Source organism: Sphaeramia orbicularis, chromosome 4 (genome assembly GCF_902148855.1).
Source record: "Sphaeramia orbicularis chromosome 4, fSphaOr1.1, whole genome shotgun sequence".
NCBI lineage: Eukaryota > Metazoa > Chordata > Actinopteri > Kurtiformes > Apogonidae > Sphaeramia > Sphaeramia orbicularis.
In genome coordinates this window covers 47,377,394-47,403,533 of record NC_043960.1, presented here as the reverse complement: position 1 = coordinate 47,403,533, position 26,140 = coordinate 47,377,394, and the positions used below count along the sequence as shown (strand labels likewise).

At 38.1% G+C, this 26,140-nt stretch overlaps 1 protein-coding gene across 1 annotated transcript in view; it reads left to right on the top strand.

Moving 5' to 3' along the window:
* Positions 1–26,140, top strand: part of acbd6 (acyl-CoA binding domain containing 6) — a 55,526-nt gene that overhangs the window by 6,000 nt on the left and 23,386 nt on the right. The window contains 5 exon segments of the mRNA XM_030132407.1: positions 3,137–3,143; positions 4,348–4,457; positions 11,362–11,404; positions 11,407–11,453; positions 15,505–15,594. Coding sequence (XP_029988267.1) covers positions 3,137–3,143; positions 4,348–4,457; positions 11,362–11,404; positions 11,407–11,453; positions 15,505–15,594 — 297 coding nt within the window.

The following is a 26,140-nucleotide window of genomic DNA, read 5'->3' as shown; positions in this document are numbered from 1 at the left end:
TAAACTGTTCACACTTTTAAGAAATATTTGCATTTGGCATTTACTCAGAGCAACGCAATCACTACAAAGGAACTGAAACATCAGAAGGCTGTGAAGCTGCAGCCTTACTGTGGTAGGAATTTGAAATTAGAAAATTGGAACAGACATTATCTTAGTGTATTTAATTAGAGTAAAGAAAGAGGACACATCTTTTCTAATATTTGATAGGAAGAGGAGTTTAAATGTGAAAGTTTATTATACATAAGCAGTGCTCTCTCAGGCTGATTAGATAGAAGAGGGGATCACTGCGTTCCTTGCTCCCAAGATTTAAATTGGTTCATCGTCATTTCTCATGAGTGGAATTCCAGTTTCTATCACTTTTTATAGTGTGTCAAGTTGGTTTCTGTTGTCTTTTGTTAACCACAAACCTTGTTTTATTTCCCATTTTGGTGTGTGAACTTTTGTAAGGAAAATATGTGAATGTAAGGATTTGGAAATTGGCTGCATCAATCTGAAACAGTCTTAAAGGTTGAGGTTGAGGTTTTGTAAGGAAAATATGTGAATGTAAGGATTTGGAAATTGGCTGCATCAATCTGAAACAGTCTTAAAGGTTGAGGGTGTAAGACTTGGGGAGACTTGGGAACATCTAATTGCAGATATAGAATTCAGTACTTATGTTTTCATTAGTGTGTGTAATCACATGCCAATGAGAGCCGTTGTGTTTTATTGCCTTAGAATGAGTCGTTACTATCTACAAAGGGAGCAAGTCCACCATGTTCTACCTCCATGTTTCTACCATAGCTCAGAACAGACTTGGTCTTATTCTTTTATTTTATAGTGGGTAGCATTCTGTATTAGGGTGCAACGCCATTACCTGCTATGACTAAGTGTGGACCAGAGTCCTTTAACAAGCCCTATAACAAGGGACTCCTGCTTTTTACTACAACAAGAACAAGGATAAGAAGAAGGGAGTGGATTTCTGTAGTCTTTTTTAAGGCACTCAAAGCACTTTACATTTTTGATCCATTATTCATTCGCTCTCACATTCACACATCAGGTGAAGGTGGCTGGATTATTCAGCTCCAATCTGCAGCTTCACCACCAGATGCCACTAAGTATGGCACACTAAGGCTTTAAAGTGCAACTTTACCTCTATTCTGAGTCCAATTACAGCCACTATGTCCTTCTGAAAATGGCTACTAAGTGGGAGGTGAAGGTGATCAGTGTCTGAATGTCCAGGTGTGGATGTGAGACAGTAGTTCAGGTTCATCCATGTGATGGAGAATCTGCCTGTTTATACAGAACCGTATGAGGCTTTTAAAGGGTTAGTTTGTGTTTCTGTACTGACGTTAACACCTAATAAAGGCTCATCCAAAAATCAATAACCATTTACGTGTATACTATAATTAGCATATTCTTTTGCCATCATACAGTCTTTTTTCATGGGGAGCTGAAGCCCTGAAGTCTCTAAATGACCAGAGTTCCCAAATAAAAGAGTCATTCTGCCACGTATGATTCTTTGCCATTGTTGTGTGTTAATATGTTATTTCAGTTTCAAAATAATGACAAATAAATGAACCAATTAATGCACTTTTTAAAAAGGAAAAATGCATCTTTGTTAAGGTCCAGTCTAGAGTTATAAACCCACTTCAGTTCAACCTCTTGAAGAATGAAGGAGCTCTGGCAGAGTCCTGACTGAAGGCCAGATTGGCTGAACACCCGGGATTAGAAGCTGTGATATCAAATTTCATGACATAGTGTCATGGAAAAACAATGCTAAAAGTGCAACTCAAGGCTCAAAAAGATAGAAGTGGCAAGTAGAGCTATTATAACCTACAAACTGCAGATTTTTGCATATTTGTCAAATTTTATGCATCTTATCACCAGAATTGATGCCTTACATCACAGTTGAGTCATATGATTTGTTAACTCAAAAACATGTTTTAAAGTCATGGTAAGCAGTTATTAAGTGTCATAGCCATATACCACTTCAATGAAATAGGTGATAATACATTTTAGATGTGTGGTATGCCCTTAAAACAGGTATGCCCTTAAAACAGGATTATGTAACATCATGATTATATGATTATAAGATAGTCTAACTGTACTCCTAACAAAACAATAGGAATATTTTTTAACCCTAATGTGTCTGTGGTGAGCGTTCTGAATGTATGATTTATTTAAATATTCATAAAAATTCAGTCATTTGCTTCATAAGAAAAATTTCAAAACGTGCTGATAGAATAGACCTTGTTCTTTCCATAGACATCTAAGCATGCTCAGTGCACCCCTCACCACTTGTGGAATGCGGGCAAAACACAGAGCAATGAGTAAGACCGACTCACTATAAAGAGAGACATTTTGGGGCTCTTTTTTTTTTTTTTTTTTTTTTTTTTATACCGTTTTCCTTATGGTTTTTGTTTTTACTATTGGCAGTGTTGTAATGATTTTCTTTTTGTTTGGGTTTTTTTTTTTGTTTTTTACTGCGTTTTAACCATGTAACTGCTTTTTGGAGTTCAACCAGGTGTCAAAAAGCAGCTGGACTGATTTAGAAAAAAAGAGCCCCAAAACAAAAACTACTAAGCCTTGATGTTGTTTAGTGTGTTCCAGTTCACAGTTCATGTTCGTCCTAAATCTCTTATTGATGTACATTCTGGTGCCTTATTTAATAAAAACCTGTCAAATCTCAATTCATCTCTGTCTTTTTATGTTATTCCACTCCATTTGATCCTAAAACACAGTAAAACAAAACCACTGAAGAAAAGGAACACAAGCACATACAGCAGTTTTTATGACACTAAAACAGACACAAATTCACAGCAGAAATAATGTCTCAGGGGTTAAAGGGTTAACAACTGAAATTTATGTCTCTTATTTGTGCATTAGAGGGCCTTTCACATATCCTGTGCAGAGGTGGGTATCAGGTATACTGATACATTGGCTTGGATATTGGTTCCTAAAATATTTGTTTGATATGTCCTGCTCATAAACATTTGTTTATCACTCTCAAAGTAGTTTGACAACACAAAAAACCTGTATATCAGTACTCGAAGTTGTCTGTTGATTATTAAAGGTATGAAAGTCAGTTAGTTGTATGCATTCGCATGTAGGTTTTAGAACATGGTATTAAATGACAAGACATTTTTTGGTACTTGAGAGTACAGGTACAGCAAATATACTGATTTCCAGTACCTAGCTCTAATCCTGTGTGACCCTATAACAGCCCATCATCTCTTTAGACATATTTTTTCTCTCCACCAGGTTTCCCTTACTCCTTTCCTCTTTTTTCATCAGGTCTATGCTACCTGCTTTTCCTTTTCTTTCTTTCCTAGTCTTGCCCCCACCATTTCATTTACCCCTGCCTCCCCCCTCCTTTGCTCCTCATTCATGTCTCTTTAATAGCGTCACTGTCAGCCAGATGTCCACTACTGACACATTCTTTTCTCTACGGAGCAATACTCGCTGACTCTGCCTCACAGTTGTACAATGCCACAAGGGAGCCTGCCAGAAAGGCCAGCAAAAGCACAAATGCCCTCACTTGAAAAGACACTTGATTGTATTAGCGCTAACAAAGCATCGTAGCATGGCAGCAGCCATTCTTCTGCACACACGCTTTAAAACAGTGGAAGTCAAGGTGCATAGACAGAGGCAGGGGAGAGAATAATAGACAGAATTTGACCTCTGTTCCTGCCGCAATTGTTAAGCAGACACTGACTTTATATTATATTACACTGCAGAGGAGCAGGCTCGGTGCATCAGCGAATATTCTGAGTTTCAGAAGTGAATTAGGCTGTCCCAAAAGTGCACGCACAGTTGTTTTGCTTCGCTTGTCATGTTCTCCTGCCCCCACTCTGCCTATTTTCTGAAATCAGATTTGTGTGGGTTCTTTTGTGAGTCAAGGTTGGTCAGCTAAGAATTGGTGGTGTAATAAAGTCTTTGCTGAACTGAATTTTATGGAAAAAAAAAGAGCTGAAGATTAACAAGGGTCACAAATTAAAGTGCTATATATGTTATATTGTTCCTTTGCATGTTGTTGCTCGTTTATCGCCAGTGAGGTCATGTCTAAATCCCCTAGTGGCTCGTCTGAAAGTATCTCATACAAAGACTACAGTTTAAAAACTAAAGCTATTCATGGTAAACTGGTGAATGCAGCCACTTTGTATTGTTTTGAACAGTAAGTGTTGTCCGTGCTTTTATCTACATGTAGAATAGAAATACAGTGACTCCACTAGAATGGTGTTATGTGATACACTGTGACAAGCGGTTACCAAACAAGAAGTATGTTTGCACAGAGTCCATTATGCTTTATTTTTAACTGTTTAATGTGGATGCTCTTCTTTTCATGTGTGACTGCTTTTTATCTGACAGGAAGACGAGGAGCTGAAAAGAGAACAAGCTTTGGAGGAGCAGCTGTCAGCTCTTTATATCAGGAGGAGATGATCAGGTATTTGCATTACACACAGGTAACACACACAAAAGTCTCCTAGTTTATTAATTACACGCAGGAATCACTAGCAAGATCTCCTGACACACATTGTGATTTGTTGGCTCTAAATCCGGTACAATACAGTAGACACAGACAGGATTTTTTTTGGTACCACTTTTTGACATGCTTTTATTCATTAGGCTGTAAAGACTATAATTCATAACAAACCTATGAAAAAAAATAAAATTAAAAACAAAAATGAACAAGTTGTAATAGTTTTCATGCACTGATTCATGTTCATCTGTAGTTGCTTAGCTTACTTTTTCTTGGCCATTTACATTCTGCATGTTAGACCATTTAATAATGAATTACTATCATATATAACCTAATTGTTAGGTGGAAATAGATCAACACTTATTAATGATACACTATTTGATATCAACCAAATTCACATGGTGTCACTAAGAATATCGTCTAAGCTGTCCTCTTTTTAAGCAGTCTTTGTTAATCCAGGTTGTATGTTGATATTCAGTTTTAAATCAACATGAAACATTTTCTCATCCACTGCTATTATTATACAAAAGAGTAGCGTTCACAGGTTTAGGTAAGAGTTATAATGCATTGCATGCACAAGATACCAGAATACAGCTCAGTTATCAAACTGTTCGTGTAACCTCAAATTACTCCAATATTACACATAACATTCACTTAATTATTAATGTATGGTGAGGTGAATTTGTAAGGTGAATTAGATAAATTATAATAGCTATAAAATGTTTCCATCAAATTACTGCTAGCATGCTAATCATTGAGTTTTCTCAAATTATGTTGTCATTAAATATTGCAAATGAAATTTTTTGAGTATTAAGATGCTAGTTGCATTATAAGTTATAGAAATCTGAAGTCTGACCCCTTCACGTGATTTTGTACAAAAAATAGTATTACAGTTGATGCTGTCAGACAAGCACTTTTTTGATCATTTTGAGCTGTGCATCATTTATATATATATATTATATATATATATATATATATTATATATATATATATATATATATATTTGTAAGTTACAAAGGTAATTTTACAAGTCAGTTAAGTCATTGTAGTCACTGTAGACTGTAAAAATAAATAGAGAGACAACACACCCAAAAGTTGTAGAGGTGTCATCATAACTGTCTGTCTGCCTGTGAGTCGGTGAATATGTCTCTGCAGCTTCAATATGAGACAAGAACTGTTGAAATTTTCATCTCTCTTAATACCTTTTGACCTCCATCCAGAACAACAAGGTGAAATATGCTGAGGTAACAGGTATCTTGGTGTTGGTTACATTTGTCACTGGCATTGAGAAATGTAGTCCATTAAGCTGCTTCACATAAAACTAGTAGCTACTCTAACTTTACCACAAACTATGACTTTGTTGACCTGTTAAATTGCATTTTAAATAAACAAACGTATCTATAAGTGGTGATCCCATGGGTTAAAGCTGAAAGGGCAGGCCTTTGGTTCAGCGACAAATGTAAATGCTGCTGATGGAGAAGTCAAAAAAGGTTAATGACCAATATAATGTCCTCTCACTTGCTTTTTAGCACGCAACAGGTCTCTATTGTCCCTGTTAACTATTATACCATTTACTTATGATTTATTGTAAATGCTTACGATAACCCATTTATAAACCGTTTATACATCATTAATGAGGGTATTCTTCTTGTAAAGAAGTGCCTTTTTTATTTCAACCCTGTATTCTTCAGGTGTGTTTTTCTGATGCCAAAGCATCTAAAAGCATTTCCTAGTGCTGAGGGTGCCGGAACAAACTCACGCTTTTTCCCCCAGTTGTAATTCGCCACTTCTTTAATGCTTAGGTCAACTCGGACTAACTTTGGCATTGTTAACCACTGGTCTTGGTGCTGTATTTGATTATATTCAACAGACCGTAACTGCAGTGAGGGCCCGGAGACGTCATACAGTTTCTGATTTATGTTAATGAAATATATTCTCCATTTACTCTTGCCTGGCAGACTTACTCAACCTTAAAAACCTCATCTTCATTTCAATGAAAAAAGAGCTCTTTTGGAGATGAAAATGAGATGTGTGAATCCTGCAGGTTTTGCTCCTAAATGGCTGTGTGTAATTAGTATGCACAGTCTTGGGAAGAAGCGGCCAGAATCTCCCTCCTTTTTAATTACGTTACGATTCAGGGGTAGTTGGGATGATGATGAAGATGCTCCCGGTAAAGCGGAGGGAGACGGGTACAGCAGTTTCCCAGAACGAAGCCGCTCCCCTCTGTGATATCCAGTAGCAACGTCCCCCTGGGGGAAAAGGGGGGAGGTCATTAACATGGCATGTACACACACATAAACATACACCTGCCGCCATACATCGCCACGATTGGATTCAAATGTGTGCATAACCTGGCGGAACTGTCACACTTACTGCTCTGCTGCCTTTCAATTTCCCCCTTTCTCTGTCTCTCACACAGACTTGCTCCATATTAAACAGCTAAGCACCTGTAACCAGACACAGAGTTAATTGCATTGCTCAGTGCTCATCTCGATCTCCAACCATGGGTCTGTGTGCGCCGTGTATCGACAAAAGCAGGATTGATTAGCAATATCCCTGGACTACTGAGCTGATCAGTGTGTGATTGAAGAGACTTGAATGTTACATTTGTAATTCCCTCTCCTTCACCTTCAGTAAAAAGGATCCTGATAAACACTGGAGGCTTTGTTGCCTGGACACTTTTCTGGAAGCCATGCTGAGTTATTCGAGTTCTCATTGTTTGTTGTACTTCCACGGGCTCGTACATGTGGAGAGCGGGGTCCTATAGGGGGATGTGGTGACAGATTGTGAAGGCCTCTGGGTGGATTCATGTGCGTGTGATGGATTGTTGTGGCTGCGATGTTGATCAGCTGAGGCTCAGGCCAGGTAGATGAGTGTTCTCCACCACTGTGGCCAGTTTAGCCTGATGGATGAAGGACATATCTGCCAGTACACCAGACTGGACGCACACATGTTAGCGCACAAACAAGCATACGCACACACTACATACAGATGCACACTAAACCCTTGGTACCCAGCTGCTGTGATGACAGAGTAGCCTGTGACCTTCCCAGCATGCACTGCAGCAGTGTTGATGTCATGTCGTTTATAGGAGCCACATTAATCATTTGTTTGTTTACAGCCTGTGTTTGTGTGTCTGGTTGTGTGACCTCTCAATGTGGAATACACTTCACACTGTGTTAAAGGTATGTGTGTCGGTAAGTGTGATTATTGTATCCGTTTCTATATCATATAATGAAACCCCACATACATTTGTGCCTATGGATGTGTTTGTGCTTTATATGTGAGCACGTGGCATGCGCCCGTCAAGCCGGCCCCCGACCCACCATCGACCAAAGACTGATGAGCTGGCCTATTGATTAGTTGCCGCGGGAGACGGATGGCGGCCACACATCAGGGACACTTGGGGTCACCATCGCCATCAGACAAGGAAGTGGGTGTGGCCCAACACAGGAGACTCATGAATAAACATAGCAGTGGTAATCAGGAGTATGTAAATGAATGTGCTCATACATAACCTAGGAGTGATAAAAGTGTAATGAGTTATTCATAATTCATCATGGGCTGATGAGGAGATGGAGGGAAGAGGGAGGAGAGAAACGAGAGAACTGGGAGCAAAAAGCGTGTAGATGAAAAGCTGAAGAAAGGGAGGTACAGAGGTTCATTAAAGAACAAACGGCAGACAAAACTTCTGTTGTCTGCTGTTGGCATCTGTTTCCAAACCGACAGCAAAACTAAATAGTGAGTTAGAAAGTTTGAACTCCTCCGGGTGTAGTTTGAAGTTGCACTCAATCCAGCAGTTTACTGAGGAACCTGTTTATCGTAGCGCTTCATAAACTCTTTCAAGCAGGATAGATATCCAAATTATAATATACTTGGTTGACAGATGAAAGGAAAAACCTGACCTGAGTGGTGTCCTCCAGGATGACAAAGCCCCCATCCTTAAGTCATGAGGGTGAATGTTGTGTTATCTATGAAAATATGAATCATGGGAGATTTTGACTGCATTAGACAGTGCTCCCCACAATCATCATCAAAACACTATGGGAGGGATTTTCTTTTCTTGGAGGACATGGACTGAAGAATCAGTAGCAAGGAGGACTTCAGTCCCTCTAGATCAGGGGTGTCAAACTCAGATCCTCGAGGGCCGGTATCCTGCATGTTTTAGATGTATCCCTCTTCCAACACACCTGATTCAAATGATCAGCCTATCATCCAGCTCTGGAGAAGCCTGAGAACGACCGTCAGGTGTGCTGGAAGAGGGACATATCTAAAACATGTAGGATACCGGCCCTCAAGGATCTGAGTTTGACACCCCTGCTCTAGATGCACATGGTCACCAAACACCATAACAAGTCACCTTAGGTTGTTTTTTTCATTTAAGTTTCACCTGTTTGCATAAGAAACTTAAGTTTTTTAAATGTAAAGGTTCAGAGTGTGATATTTAGTAATGCTAAGGGGTAAAATTGCAGATTGTGAACAAAAGGGGATATTTACTCTGGTTCACACTCAGACTTACTAAGTGATGGTAAAAATGCTGCAGGCCATCTTCGAAGATATACAGTCACTCTTACAACCACAATTCACTTTTAAGGTAAAAAAAAAATCACAGTGTTCCTTCTGGAGGGAATATCCACTAATGAAAATATGCTGTCCATGCCAAACATATAGATATACATCAATGACAAGGTCAAGATTTTAATTCTATAGAGGTGATTAGAGATAATCCTAATTTGAAGTCTATTTTCTTTTTAAAACAGTGCATGAAACCCTTAAATTTTCTGTTCATTAACCCTTTAGGTGTGGTGCATGTACTTCAATTTTCAAAGTAAGACTTAAGTGTTAGGTTACTGAACCAAAAACCTAAACAGCTCCAACAGTTTTAATGGTGTAGCAGACCACAGTGGCTCCAGTGGCGCTGGACTCAGGTTGTGTGTTTTGCAGGATTTGTGAGGCCACAGAAACCGGGGGATTTGGCCTTGGGGATGACTGACTTACTGCGTGGGAGCAGTGAGCAGCATCTATGTGGGGTTTCTGTCAGACAATAGAGCACTAAATTCAATTAATCTGAATGGCGGTAGGGTAAGTGGGAGGTGAAGGCGTAAGCTCTAAATGAAATTTCGCCCCTCCTCTCCCCCTCACCCAACAGTCCTCCCCCACTGCACTCACTCATGTCCCCAATGCCAGGAGGTGATTAGAGGTGCAGAGATAGAATCAGAGGTGGGACGGCACTGGCGTATGCCAGCGTTCCCAAGGGATGTGACACGTGTGGACGCCACTTGTGTATGAAATAGAGATACTAATTTGGCATTTTTGTTTCTGACATTTCTGCATCTTTTATGACTAAACACCATAACGACATGATAAGATTCCTGTGAGCACACACACTCAGGTCATAATGCACATGTATAAACACATAATGCAGTTAAAAGTTTAATTCATTCAAAATAAATCTCATTCATTTATATTCATGTCGCTTATAGAAAGCACTGTGGAAAAGTGTGAAGCATTAGGCCACCATTCGGATTGTGGTTTTAGCCAAGGTCCATGCATATGTTACACAGTCCCTCTATCAAGATATAACCAAAGCATGTACTAAACCACATTAAAACAAACAATTCCAAGCCATAGACAGAATATTATAGAAGCTGTGTGTTATCACCCTGACAGAAAAGTAAGACAGTCTAAGGCAGAACTGGAACTTTCTGAGAAAAGCTTGGCATAGCGTACTGCAAGTAGAACCAGGAGGGTTCAAGATGTACCAAGTGCAGATGTCTTAATACTGTGTTTTGCCTGTAGAAGCAATTTAGTCCTGCTTGTTTGCATTTTTAATACCAAGCACATGCTTTCTTTTTGTATTTTCATGTGGTATCTTCATGAAGTGACTAAGACAGAGAATAAAGAAATTTTCTTCCTATTACAAGACTGAGAGGGAGCTCTAGAGAGAAAAACATATACCATATTAGCCTGAAGAGAGCGTGGTTTTTTTGTTTGTTTTTTTGGTAAAAAGATTTTTTTTTACTGAGGGGGGGTTGACAGTTATTAGCAATAGTGTGTTGAGCAGATTTGTTTCTTTGAGCTGTTTTCAAAAAAAATTTTGCAATTTAAGTCCAACCATTATGCAAAACGCTGTAGTTTTTTAGTCAAATTACCACAACCAAAAGCTATCAGAGTACTAAATCCCTAATCCACGAACCCTGCATACTAATTACAACCCTGCAAAAACAGTAAAGCTTAAGGTGGCTTAGGACTTTTGGACAATACAGTATCTATATTTAGATTTATATACAAACCTTAATTTCATTTTTTTTTTGCATATGAAGACCCTGTGTGTTCTTTACCTCTGTTTTGTTTTCTCATCGTTATTCATATCTAACTGTTCTTGCGTACATGCACCACTTCCTTTTATGTGTGCACATGCTTTGCGAATAAAGCTGATTCAGATTCTGATTACTTAAAATGTAAATTTAGGCATACAGATACATGTTATTACTTTAAGCGGAAAAAAGGATTTTATTGTCCATGGTATGACATACAGCTCCACCAATAGTGGATTCTTATAGGCCAACATAACAACGATATTTTGGAGAAGGAAAAGGTGATAAATGATAAATCGGACATTATCACTGCATCCTTCTTTAAACAAATTCCTGGAAATGTGGTGCCTTTACAACTCAGTAACTGTTGAACTGAACATCAAACTATCCATGAAACATTGTTCTCCGTCAAAGTGAGGATTTCCAGTTGAGAAGGTTGACGTTACCCATTGCCCTCTATCAGAGCCAACTTCTGCCACAGACTTCTCCAATGTGAACTCATACATTTGCCCTAAGCATTGATCCATGTGTTGACTGAAACATCTTTCTTTTCTTTTTCTGTGTTGCTCTCAGAGAAGAAGATAGAACATCTTTGATTACTGCAGAGAAAATAACATCGAACATATCAGCAGGCTATCACCTCCCAGAAGGTGGACGTCAATACTAAAGATGAAGAGGTAACCACACTGTACGGAGTTAACAAATACTATCAAGTCAAGTGATTTGCCATTAAAAGTGCTTCTGGCATAGGTTCTTGTATATTTAATGTGGGTAAAGGGAAACAAGTGTATGTACAGTGGAAAAATGAACCTTTCATTGACTGTTTATGGATCAGCTGCCTCTTTGCTGAAGCTTCCTTTAGAAAGCCATTGAACCTGCCCCTGCAGCAGGTTTCAGGTTGTGTCCTGCATTGACCTCTCATGCAGGAGGGTATCAGAATAACGATCACTGCATCCTTAAAAAAATACAGGTCACTGGGGGAAGCTCCATGTAGCTCCTCTTGCAATCGTTACATAATGGGTTCAATAGTCTGAAGCTACAAACACATGGGAACCACTCCTCAGGCTGAGTTGCGTAAATTGCGTGAGCAGCTATTAACATTGCGAGGAGCTTTCTGGATTGACCCTGAAATCCATTCATCTCTCCTTGATTCATTATCGGCAGGGCCAAATGGTTCGCTCCCTGCCTCTCTTTCATCACACAGCCGGTGTTCAGATAAGCAGCCAGCCGGCCAGTGGGTTCCCAGTCAACGAGCAGATGGTTCAGAGCGTCCTCTGTTGCAGTGGAGAGACAAAGCTCTCTACTGGTATTGTTGTTCATGTTTTCACCTGTAGTTGAGCTTGATCAACAGCAGAGGGCAGTGGTGAAGTTTCACTGGTGAAACTCAGACAGCCAGGCAGAGACAGACTTTACCTCAGTGGACACACTTTGGATGGGTGGCTGAAAATATCCACCTCCTTTTTCAGAGCATTATAAAGAAAAGGCCACAAGGAGCATCTATACAGCATAGTGCAAAAGTCATATTTATTTCTTAAGATACAAGAATAAATATATGCACAGTATTTTGCACATTTTTGAGTATGAAGTAAATGTTTAATCATCTTTCTTGTAGAAACAGGCAATGCAGATGTCATCCCTAATGGAAATTTGTAAATACAAAGTTGTGAGGATATGTAATGTTTGTATTATTGGGAAAGTATTAAACAGTTTTACATGCAGTGGGTAACATACATGCTGCTCTAACATTCTTCCTGAATAATCATTATAATTGTCATAAAATTTTTACATTTCTTAGCCCTAAAAATTTCTTAGCCTTTTTACATTTCTTAGCCCTAACAATAGCAATAGCTAACAAAGCAACAATACTGCTTTTATTATATTTTAAAATAAGATAGTATTTAAAATCGTGAGGGATTTTTAAAGCTCATTTTAATTATTTTTTTATTTTTTTGTGTGTTTTTTGGTGTGTAAAACACTTTGCGCATCCTATGTACCACACTGTATAGAAAAGCATTAGAAAAATTAAATATGTTCTATTCGTGTTTGTCTTTCATATGGAGAGTACACCAGGATGCTGCACTGCATGTTTACTTCTTACATTAACGCACATTGCAACTACAGTTTACATAGTAAAGGTCCAGGTCTGTGAGATTTAGGTTGATCTGTTCGCAGAAAGGATGTAAAGTTAGTCAGTTGGTGTCAGTGTTTCATTAGCATGTGATCACAAAATTGGAGAACCAATGTTTTGTTGCCTCAGAATAAGCCATTTATATGTAATGAGAGGAGCTGGCATTCAGTGCCATGTTTCTACAGTAGCTCAGGACAAGACATTGTTTTTCTCTGCATTATGGTGGATGAACTGTAGTGTTAAGGTGCATTATCACCTACTATATTTTAGTCTGGACAGAAATAATATCTCTTCACTAAAATGCTCATAATGGACAAAACAAACACTAGCTGTAACTACTTCATGCATTTTTTGTGTCCAGTGTAGTGGGTGGGGGTATTTATGTAGTTGGTTGTATTCTGTTGTATTCTATTCAGTTTTATTGTTCGAAATCACCAAATATCACACACTTAACCATTAAGACAGAGCTAAGGGGAAGACACTGAAATATGAAAAGCAGAACAGAGGAAAGAATGAGTGTTTTACACTTGTTTGTACATTTTGCATATTTACTCTACAGACCAGAGAGTGGTGCACAAAAGTTTATGTAGGTTTTATCAGAAAACTCATTCACCATTGCAAATAACAACTAATGTTTCCATTTACCTTCTTTTTAATGTATGAATATCATGTCATGACACACACATTTCTATTGAGGATATTTTTACACTTTTTATTGTGTAGTTATCCTTAGTGGCATATACTGTATCTTATTAATCTCTGACAGCCCCCAATGCCCATATAATAGTGAGTTTATAGTCAACTGTATTCAGCAGCAGAACACCTGGAAGACAGCAGGAAAGAGAGGGAGGAGAGGGAGAGACCAGCTTATTGTATTCTGGCCTGGCTCATAAGTATCCATTTTAACATGCAGCCATGGTGATCAATATGATTTAAGCCACAGAGTTGGACTTGGAGAGTTTGCTTTACCTAATTGGCCTCACTGAAAAATGAGCTAGCTTGGTTTAAGCAGAACAAGGATGTTGGACCTGCGAGCAGAGGGTGTGTATATGGGGGTCAGTGATCACAGGGCTGATCTGGGATTGTGCACAGTGTCTCATCAATCAGCCTTTACAGACCAGCTGCAGGTTTCTGCTGTTTTGGCTTTGCACATATGCACACGTTGAGCCAGTAGCCCACATGTCCTGTCACTTTGTCTACAGGTGTCTATGGAGCTGATGCCCAAATGTTCTGAGTTCTAATTAGCAGCATGTAATATACTGTGTTCTGGAAGCCTTTCTTGACACCTCTACGCTCATCTTACTGAATTGCTTGAGCATTTTATATAAAATGTGAGAAAAATACACATCAAACACAACATGAGAAGCAATAAATCCTCCACTCAAAAACATGTAATTTTGTGTGTTTGTTCCCTGTGATTCACTTTTTACTTTTTCTTTATGGAATTATGTTTGTTAGCAGAATTCAGTATGGGCATTTTCTCACATTGATCAGCTGAAGAGTGAAAGTTTGTCTTTTCTTGCCAAAATTCTGAATGTAAGGGGTGAACATAGTCTCATAGATACAGGCCCCTCTCCACACCTAATTAGCCCTGTGCCAATATTGGCACCGTCCACTACCGTTCAGGAATAGGGCAGAACTTCTCTGGGTTGTTTGGTTCTCGGGCAGTATAGAGCACAGGTTCATATTACTGTGCATTTGTAAAATATTTCAGGAGGGAAGTTGTTTTGGTGGAACGTGTGTACAAGGAAGCATGTCATGGTTTCAAAAAAAACAAGATTCCAACAAAATTAAACAGTAAAGAGAATTGTGTCTAAACCTTCCATTTTCAGGATGTAGTTGCAGCTCAGTGATTGTTGTCCTTCACATAGTGAGGTGGACACAGTGTCCTAGTGGCTCACCTGGTGGATCACATCCCACCACAACCTGAGGCTGCTCACTGCATATCATTCCCCTACTCTCTATTTCCATGATATTGTGTCTCTCTGGACTCAGCCTGTTAAATGAAGGCAAAATGCCCAAAAATAAATATTAAGAAGAAAAAAAGAAAGCCGTAGCATACAGATAGTGGAATGGCTGAGAATGACAGTAGAGTCTGGAGCTTTCCCAGTCAGCCAGACCTGCAAGGTTTATGATCACAAAACTTTTGAACCCATTTGAGATGTAGAGTGTGACTTTTACAAGTAAAAAGCCTGTCCAAATTATTGCACATAGACTGAAAGTGGACTAAGAAAAGGCTCTGCAGATAAACTTTAGTAATACAACAATATTTGCATATTTACAGATTTCAAATGTTTCAGTGAGGATGAAGGATAAGATGTCAATTGAACAATTTTTCACATGGACTTGAAACTTTTTTGTGGAAAAAACATTAAGTCAAAATAGTATTCCATTCCAGTTCAGTTTTATTTTTGTATCACCAACTACATTACATGTTTATCTCAAGGCTCTTCACAAATTCATGCCAAGGACTTTGTTATGACTTGAATGGATATTGGAGGACATAGGAGAGAATACTTGTCAATTTCCACCATTTCTGTCTGTTTCTAGTACTCTTGTTGTACTGTGTGTGTGTTTGTTATTTGTTTGTTTGTTTGCAGGGTCGGGCTCTTCTGCACTGGGCCTGTGACAGAGGACACAAGGAGCTGGTGTCGGTATTACTGCAGCACAAAGCGGACATCAACAGTCAGGTAAGTCAGTCCAGTCTGTCTCTTCATTCCCAAGCAGAATTGTCCTTCCAAGGCAGATTTGTCAACAAGTAACTGCTGCAGAGGCTGTGTGTGTTGTCTGGCAAACACAGCACCAGTGCTTTCAAGCTGTTTTTTTGACCCATATACTGTATCAAGAGTCTGTCTTTAATTGGCAATAGCAAACGTAATTATTTTGACAAAGATTGGAACATTTATTTTGTTAGTATTCAGTGGGTTTTACAAGTATATCATCTTCATGATAAGGTTTCATTCCCACCCCAGTCAGTTGCACCCATTAGGGCCTCCTCATGTCTGCTCTGTTTTAATACTTTAAAATGTGTTGAGGTAACAAACAGTTTGATGTTGGTGGCTTTTGATGACATGAATCATGTGTGACAACAGATGCACTCCACTAAGCCATTTCACACAAAACTAGTTATTATCTTAGCCTATCTAGAATGAGGCATACATTTCATTAGTGGGAGCAGATCACAGATCATGGAGCCCAACATGTTGCATTACCATGTGTTTACTGTAGCTCTGATCAGGTTTCCTCATCTTCTATTTTTCATGGCAGATAGCATGCAGTGTTAAGGAGTATGCCTTAGTCACATACTGTTTGAAGGTGGTCCAGAGGAGTATCTCATTGATTAAAGGGACTAAAGAAACACTGATTGTAAAGAGGGACTTCTACATTTTTGCAGCCGCTGTAGAGGGTAGAAGAAAATAGAGGAGTGGTGGGCATTGAGTGAAATTGAACCATAACAAACTGATACAGAATGACATAAGTGTACTGACCCCTCAACCATTCATGCACATACTCACACATCAGGAAGTACTTGAGTTGCACTGCCACAAACTACCACATTGCATACAATGTCTGAGTTGTTTGATCCCAGCTTCAAGAGAAGTACTGTGAACTGCACTGAATCAAATCACCAGGATCACATCAGTGAGTGTTTTATTGCAGAATGTGCTGAGTGTGTTTGATCCTTGTCAACTAGATACCACTACTTTAATAGGTGATTTTACGATTGGAACGGAAAGAAATTGGCAAAGGCTTCACACTGTAGCTCTTCTGTAACATCCCTTTACACACATGCAAAGCAAAGACAAATAGTGACATGTTTGCTGTTACAATTCCCCTTCTCTTTTCTCTGTCTGTCTTTTCCATCCCATCCAGAAGGTCACCTTTAATTCACTTTGTGGAACAGACAAATCCCCCAGGGCTTTAGCAGTTAGAGTTAGCCGGTAGGTAGCCTAGTGTTTAGCCTACACACGGTTTAGCTGCATCGAGGGAGGTTTTAGCTCTGGCGGTAAGCTGGCTCAGCTGCACATTGAAGAAATTACTCCGCTGTCGGCCCAGAGGCACGACACAGCGCAGCTCCCCAAGCCCACACACCCAGGCTTTAACTGTAAGACTGAATCAATTGGAAGTAATCAGGCAAATTGTTTTACGTTGCACAACCCACATAATCAGGACATTTCACAAATGACTTTCTCTTTTGCGGTCATGTGTTGCCTTTTTGTTTTGAATGCTGTGGGGAGGGGGGATTTGTGGCGAATGATTCATAAAGGACTTAATAGTGGGATAACTATGAGACACTTTGATGATGGTTTAGAGCCATATCAAAATGATGACAGTAGAGGAGGACTGATGTATAGATGGAGGCTTTTGTAGTAGTGCGTTAGCAGTCACCAGTCGTGCGTCTATCAATGAAATAGAAATGAACACATTTTTTCAGTAAAGTACAAAATGGAAGAAGCAGTGGATCTGTCTTTATTTCTCCTACTTTTACACTACCTATGTAACATTATGGCCTTGTCATTAATTTTGAGTTGTTTTTCTTTTTTTCCTCATTTTATCAGAATAAAGTTTTAGAAGTGTGTATCAATCAAATGCAATATATTGAGTTAATTCAGTGAATCAAGGTTTTGCTTTCTGAAAATTGTGCATAATGTCTGAATCACAAAATTGAGATTATTCCTCTGGAGACATTTTTTGCTCAACAAAAATTCACAATGGAATCAGATTCCTTCTTGCAATTTATTACTTTATGAATGTGTTTCTCCAGTCGTATATGGCATACAGTTATAGTAAAGAAGGAGTGTTTTTTAAATCAAGTTTCATCTTCAGCTCATGTAGCCAGAAAATAATCAATTAAAATTCTGAATCAACAGACTCAAATATAATCCAAAATTCTAAAATGAGCAGGACAAACAGAAGAAGAGTTCCACTTTGTTAAAAAGTCTTTTAGGACTTCTCTGTTATGTTCCACTTTGTTCTGCAGTAACATGGTTTTTGAGGGCACCTGTAGTTCACCTGATTGTAATGTCTGATCAGATCACTTTAATGATGAATATTAGATAATTACAGAATATTTTAAGGTTTTCATCATTTCACAGTTTATCATAATATTACCAAATGGATGCATACCTACATACAAGGTGTTTAATTTGTCCTTTGTCTGTTGAAGTGAGTACTTTGTATAATTTCACTCACAAGTCACATGATTGTAATGATTGTGTATAATTCAAGCCATTTGTTTTAAATATGTGACTTATTTTAGCAAAGTATGAATCAGATCCAGTTCCTGTAAATCAGAGAGGCTGATGATGCTCAAGAGATTATCTGTAATTAAGAAAAGCCAAGTCGAGATGATGCCTAGGTGTCATGTTTCTTCAGCCAATCAGAGTGCAGATATTCTGACCTGAGTTCATTCATCGGAACCACTGGGACCTTTTCACCTGCCTCTCACAGGTGTCACAATGAGCAGCTGTGAAGACTGAATATTAAAGAAACTGGACCTCTGCTGCCGACTTACTGGAAGCAGATTTATGAGGTGACAAAGAGGTGGCTTAGAGAAAAATATAGTCTGCTAAATCATACCACTCTGTCGCAATGCCAAATTATCTCACTATGTAAAGCTTACAGGGCGATACACTTCTCATTAGTAGGTGCTTGGACATCCTTTTGTTTTTTCATCAAGGAAAGAGGAAAAGAGAGAAAGAGCAAAAGAAGAGTTTTATATTGAGGGCAGATACATGACTGATGTGCTGTTATGTTTCTATCCTATCATTCCATGAAGGGATGTGTATGGGAGTTGGTGTGTGTGTGTTCATGCGCAGGCTGGAGGAATGTTTGGGTTGTTTGCAGGCTGTTACGGCAACCAGTAATCTCTCTTGACCTCTACCAACTGCCGAGCAACCGGTAAATAAAGATCAAACATGATTTATGCTTAATTTGTTGATTAAAAAGAGGTGGTGGGAGGGGGGACTTCAGAGGTAAAGCAAAAAGTATTATTATTATTTGCTTGGCAGAGGAGGAAAATCGTTTGAAATTAATCAACTGATTGTTGGAGTGAATTGTTCCCAAACCCTGGTAACCTGCATTAAAGGCTCGTTTGATAGTTAATCCTGGGTCAAGGCAGGGTGGGACTACAATAGGTGGGAGCTGTGATCGCAGCTCTGCCACCTGCCAATTGTGGATCAGACCCTGATGTGGGCAGTGCCCTGTTAAAACCCCCCCTCCTTGTTTATTTATACCCTGCCACCGTAGCCCCTGGAATGTGGGGCAGATGGCACTAACTGTGGGAAAGAAGACAATAAAACCTCACTTAATGTAATAATGGAAATTAAGGCTTAAACACGGGAATTATATTCAGTGTGTGACAATGTATTAAAGAGCATTAATGAGGTATTAGCTTAAGAAATTCCGTCATATCAAGACTGTAGTGAAAACTGACTGGATCGGTGATTTAAAAGAAAAACAATCGGTAATAAGTCACTAAGTTTGGTTTAAACCAATGATTACAGGATATGGGCATCAGTGGATAAATTCCATATAATGTAATGACTGAAATGTGTGTCACCGAGTGCTGGATCAGTTTATTTATTTCCATTTAACCAGTTTGGTCAATTAAAAATCAGCTCTGTGCAGAAGTGATGTATGATCTAGTAATGGCTTAAAGGCAGAAGACAAATTTCGGTGTGTGGTGTATGTTTACGTGTGTGATAAACTACTACTGACAAAATAAAGATTCTTAAAAAAAAAAAGTCTCAGGCCACCATTAGATTTGTTTTTTTAGTAAAGTTATGAGTACTTATCAGTCACTGCATCAGTTTTCATTGTCAACTGGAAGAAATCTAAACAGCATTAAAAATAACAATACGTTTAGAAAGAAATATGTATATTATAGAAGTTATATGAGATCATCTGGACAGCGAAAATTAGGCTGTATAAAGAAAACTCCGGGATGTTCTGCACGAAGCTTGGTTTCATATACTACCACAATATTTAAGAAAACTTCAAGTTGACTCAAGAGTGTAAGATGTACTAAATCCAAAAATGGAGGTCACTTTAAGTAATGACTTTTACCTATTGAAACCATTTAACTCTGATTTATTTAGTGTTTAAATACAGTGCACACACTTCCTGCATTATCTTGTTATGTTTTAACAAAGAGACACACAAATAAAAATGCATGTTTCTTACAAACCTGGAAAACCAACAATGTGGCCTAAGACTTTTGCACAATACTATACAATGTACAATGTTGGCCAAGAGGCAGCAGTCAGATGCAAAGCTAATGTACAGTTTTGGTGCATTTAGGAATTTTAGTTTTTTAATGCAATTCAGATTATAGGAGGTTATAGTTTTAAAGGAAGATTTTTTTTTTCTCACTTTTTAAAAAAAATTTTTTTGATATTGCTACTAAAGTTCATGTGTAATGTTAACACAGGTATTTATATTTTCACATCATATTCAGCTTTAATTAACTTTATGCAGGATCATGTCCATGAAAGTAATTAGTATTGGTAATTATATTAGCCATGGAAGAACGATTTACACAGTGTAAAAATACTAAGAAAACAAGATTTAAAACCCCACTTAAGTACAAGTTCTAAAATATTAGCATATATATATTTATATACTGCAAGTAATACTGTAGAATTCAGAATATTGGATTATTGATTTTTAATTTATTAATGAGTTTATTTTTATTGCTGCAGGCCATAGTTTAATGTGTATATACAGTTGCATAGTTTAATCTGTAATAATACACCATCAGTACTTTGTTAAATTAGGTTTTATGTAAATTCCATGAATCTACTTAGAAGGGATTTGTCTTTTTTCAGTGTCGAGGCAAATTCATGATTTTTGTTCATTTTGTCTGTGTACATGAAAAAACATGATGAAGAATATTTTGAGCAATTATCAAACCTCGATTGATATTCTATATGCAATATCAACAAACATCTATAATAAAAAGCAACAGTTGTGATGGTGTCAACAAGCAGTACCACACAGCCAGAAAGTGAACATATTCACCCTGAAATGAACTAAATACAATTAAAAACAGCTCCAGAAAATGTTGATTTGAACTGCAGGACATAGAACAGATATTTTAAACACACTTTTATCTCAGCGACATTTTCTCCAAGTAATTTCAATTTGGGCAACACCCCTTCATCCTCTGCAGACCAGGTACCTCTGCGTAATACTAAGTAGTTAAAGTTATTTTTAATAAGTGCAGTGGAGTAAAGGGATAATAAAGTTAACCTTTAAAAATACTGCTGATCTGTATTATAATAAAAAAAGTGGCAACAGGACACAAAAGAAAAAGTAGGGCCATTGGTGTGTTTGGTGGTGAGGCTATTCTGTCACTATATATAGCATTACACTGAAAAGTCAAAACTAACTATAATATATATTCTTTTCAAGGAAACCAACCCATGAGCAAGAGTTATGGATAGGGTTATAACAGAAAAATTGACCAAAATGCATGTGTTACGTATGACTTTGTTGGCAGTGTTTAATAAACATGTTCCTTCTTGAGTCTGTTTGCTCATGCAAATTGAAACACAATTAATTTATATTAAAAATGAATAATATTTAATTGTGATTAATTAAAATTAATGCACCGCAACCCTGTGATTAATCTGTTTAAAAATTTTAATCATTTGATAGCACTACTCTTGATCTATCAATATACATTTGTCTTTTCAGTTTCATTTTACTTGCACCAAAATGTTCATACTGTTTTGGTTCATTTGTAGTTTTTCCCTAATTCCACTCATGGATGATTTAAAATTGAACAAACATTTTACCATTATAGTTTAATCAGTGTAATTATACTGTTTGCAGTGTTCCAAGCAAATCAGAATAAAAAAACGCAAATACCTGTCTGGTTTCTTTAACCTTCAATCAGAGCTAAAACTCTGCCTTTAAACCTGAATGAAATCATGATTTAACAGTTATTGTGATTTATGTCCTCATCACACACCCCCACCTAAATATAACCATAGCCCTAAGATGGACCAGGTGGATGTTGAGAGGTTAAAGATGTAAAAAACAAACAAACCTGTAATTATGGTGGATTTAACAACTGTGATAATTTTTTTGGGTTGAAGATGTACTTAAAATCAATTACCAAACCTACTTCCAGTTTTTAGAAGACATGCTCATCAAACAGTGGAAAAGGAAAAAGTATATATATTTCAAGAAAGGTTTTTTTAGGGACCAAGCAGAAAGGTGAGGCCCTCTCACTCAGTGAGTGAGAGGTCTCGCCTTGAAGCAAGGCCCTATTGTTTTTCGTTCGTTTTTAATTTTTCTTTTAATTCAGACACCACTTTCAACTGGATTTTGACCCCCTAAACATGCTCAGAAACTCACCAAATTTGGCACGCATGTCAGGTCTGGCGAAAAAATTTGATAAAATGTGACAGTTAATCCCATAACTGTCAAAATGTGCTCTCTAGCACCACCTATGTGAAAAAAAACCATTACGGCTCTAGTGGCCAGTAGGAATGTCGCAGAGACATGAAACCAACGACAAAATGCTTGTTGGATGAAGTACTACAAATGATTTGCTGACACCCATGACCTAACTCCAACAGGAAGTTCGCAATATGCCTTTAAAAATAAAATTTCTAAAATTAACTCGTCTGACACCGTTTGTTGTATTGATTTCTAAATAGCACCAAAAGATAGAGTGAACCCTTCTCAAAAAAGTGATCTCGCAACTGTCTCAGAACTGCCTTAGTTTTTTTTTATAAGCCCAGAAAGTTGCGATGTTTGGAACTCATTTTTCACTTTGGACTTTTTCCCCACGTTATATATCTATACTTTCATGGGACTCACCACAACTCTCACATGCAAAAAATTTTGAGATAGGATGTACAGTTATGGATTTATTGAAATTTTTTTAGTTTTTTATACTTTTTCCACTTTAAACTGCCATTTGACCCCCTTAACATGCTCAAAATCTCACCAAATTTGGTAGACATGTCATGGCTGGTAAAATGTTTGATACAATATCAAAATTAACCCCTTGGGTGCCAAAATGGACTCTGTAGCGCCACCTACGTACCAGAAAAAACACACAAAAACTGCCCTAGCGGCCAGTAGGAATGTCACAGGCACATGAAACAAACACCAAAATGTTGATCTGATTGAGCCCGACAAATCATACACTGACAACCATGAGCTAACTCCAACAGGAAGTTGGCAATCTGCCTTTCAAAGTGACTACATTCCTGCAATTACTGCTTATTCCAGAACAAGACCCACCTGTTCTCAGCCGCATTTGAATAGAGTTTGTATTCATCGGTTCAGATCTGCACTGTTCCTTTTAAGCTAAAAGTTTTTATCTCTTTTATCTGCTTATCTGTTTTATCTGTTTTATCTATTTATCTGATTTTTTGTTTGTTTGTTTTTCTCATGCCTATACTTTTTATTGCGTCTGTTGTAATGCGTTTAATGTTTTATGTAAAGCACTTTGAATTGTCTTGTACATGAAATGTGCTATATAAATAAACCTGCCTTGTAGTGATGGCTAGATGAGGCATCATGAAGCGTTTCGACACATTGCCAAACTGTATTGATACTGTGTCGATACTGTGTCACTGAATACTGACACCTGCTGGACCTTCAAAATCCCTACAGGCAACCTAGTTGACAGACTCAACTGACACTGATTTGATGACCTAGTATATACAATAATATAATTTAAGTCATTGTATTTTATATTGTATTATTTCATATCTTCATTTAAATTTAAAATATCTTTGATATTTTTAGATACACTCAATAAATAATGTGAACATGGATCATAACGTGAAAATCTAAGTGAATGTGTTGTGAATGAGGATGCTTGTGGACTGGGATTTTTTTTTTTTTTTACAAATTTTTATTTAAAAAAAAGTTTTTCCAATGTTTTGAGCTTGATGGTTAAAAATGAAGTAAAGAATAAATTAATAGGAATTAATTATCAATAAAGCAACTGTGAGTCAGTTGTAGAATGGCTGTATAGCTGAGTTTGTCCTGGTGGATCTGGACTTCATTCTCATGCCTGGCCCTAGAATGCCTCAGCATTGAGGAGGTGCTTTTGTTTAAATAGGAAAGTTCTGTCCAAAAAATGCGACATTTAATCTGCAGAAAATAATATGAATAGTAAACTATGAGGCACTTTGAAATGAATTTGAATTCAGATAGATCAAGTGGAAACTCTGAGAGGAACAGGGTGAAACAACAAGGAAATTCAAACAAATACCTTATTTTCTGATATGAGATCAACATGGTCCCACACGGTGGAAACCTTTCTTTTGGCTTGAGGCTGCTCTATAATTCTTGATGAATTTGACGATGAACCGCAAAAGATCAGAGAGTCTTTTGACAGATACATCCTGTTGACAGATGCGCTTCCTTATAAACACGGTTTGGCGCCTCAGTGTCAGTTCCAAAACAGGTCCTGTATCGGTCACATGACTTTCTTGAAGCGATACACGCACCGACACAGGGTTTTGCTCTATGAGCTCGACACATGCGCCGACGCATCGGTGTTGCCGGACCCATCACTACTGCCTTGCCTTGCCTATTCATTTCGGACTTTTTTCACATATGTTATACATCAAAATTTAAATTTACACAAGTCTGCAGAATCAAGAAGTGAAAGAATTTTTGAGATAGGACCTACGGTTATGGAGTAGTCATGATTTGTTTGAAGAGTACTTTTACTTTCGATTTTAACTTGAACAAACTCACCTCTCTGTTATAAGGCCTGATAATCCCACAGTCACTGTCTGGCTGGGTAGTATAACGGATAGTGAATGAGCCTTACACACTGAGGTCGGGAGATGAAGTCCCAGGTGGAGCTGAATTTTTTTTTTTTCCCTTTATATTCATAAACAGAGGTTTGCTGCATTTCAAGGTATGTGACAATTGCACACAGAGGAAAGAGTACACACAGTATGTTTTTTTCAAAAATAAAAGCCTTATTAAAAATTATAAATAGAGTATTAAATAAGTTATTTTCATTTTTATGACCAAACTCGACTGTTTGTACAATTTTTCTTCATTAAGAATTACTCTTTCTCATAGACACATACGCACACACAATATGGTTTTTTAAAAATAAAAGCCTTAAATGTGGTAAATCATTACTTTTATGCTCAATTTCACAATTTCAATTCCTTATTCAAACTGATTCTGTCTCAGACACACAAATGCACATACGCACAGTAGGTTTTTCAAAATAAAAGCCTCATTAAAAGGTGATGGTGGTTTCGGCAAAGGGTCATTGGTGTTCTGTAGGGATGAAAGGAGGACGGGCACAGAAGGGTGGGAGCTGGTATTGGGACAGAGAGGTGTGAGTGAAGCTGAGGTGTCAACAGTCATAGGAGGCGGTTTGCACGGGAGGCGGAACACGCGGTGCGAGGTCCCACCCAATGCTGCTTGCTTTTTCATGATTTTTATGCAAGACAATGGACACATGCACTTGCACAGATGTACTTCGATGCAGTCACATGCATCAAAGTACTCCACTGTGTGCCTAGCCAGTGAAGTGTTTAAAGAAGGAAGAAAAATGTCATGGCTCCCTTCCTCACCTGACCTAAAAATATGACCTAAAATATTCATTTTTCATTTAGTTGCCTAATAATTCTGCACACTCATATATTCTCTTAAGAAAAACAAAACCTCAGTTTTACTTTTTGAATGTTTTGGATTAAGTGAGATCGCTACTGTTCTTAAATAATAAAATTAATTCTCAAAAATACAACTTGCTTAACCAGTCGACGGGGGGTGGGACCTTTCTGTGTGGAGTTTGCATGTTCTCCCTGTGTCTGCATGGGTTCTCTCCGGGTACTCCAGCTTCCTCCCACCATCCAAAGACATGCACTGATAGGTTAATTGGTTAATCTAAATTGCCCATAGGTGTGAATGTGAGAGTGATTGTTTTTCTCTATATGTCATCCCTGCGATGAACTGGCGACTTGCCCAGGGTGTACCCCGCCTTCGCCCCTATGTAGCTGGGATAGGCTCCAAGCGACCCCCGTGACCCTAGTGAGGATAAAGCAGGTTCAGAAAATGAATGAATGAATGAACAACTTGCTTAATAATTGTGCACACAGTGTGTGGTCCTCCTCTGTCCAGACACTGTAATCCCATACCCACACAGTTTATCCCTATTCTACACACACACAACTTTTGTTTCGTAGGTGGAAACCTCAAACTCTCCTCTAACCCTGTCCCAATGATCCCAAG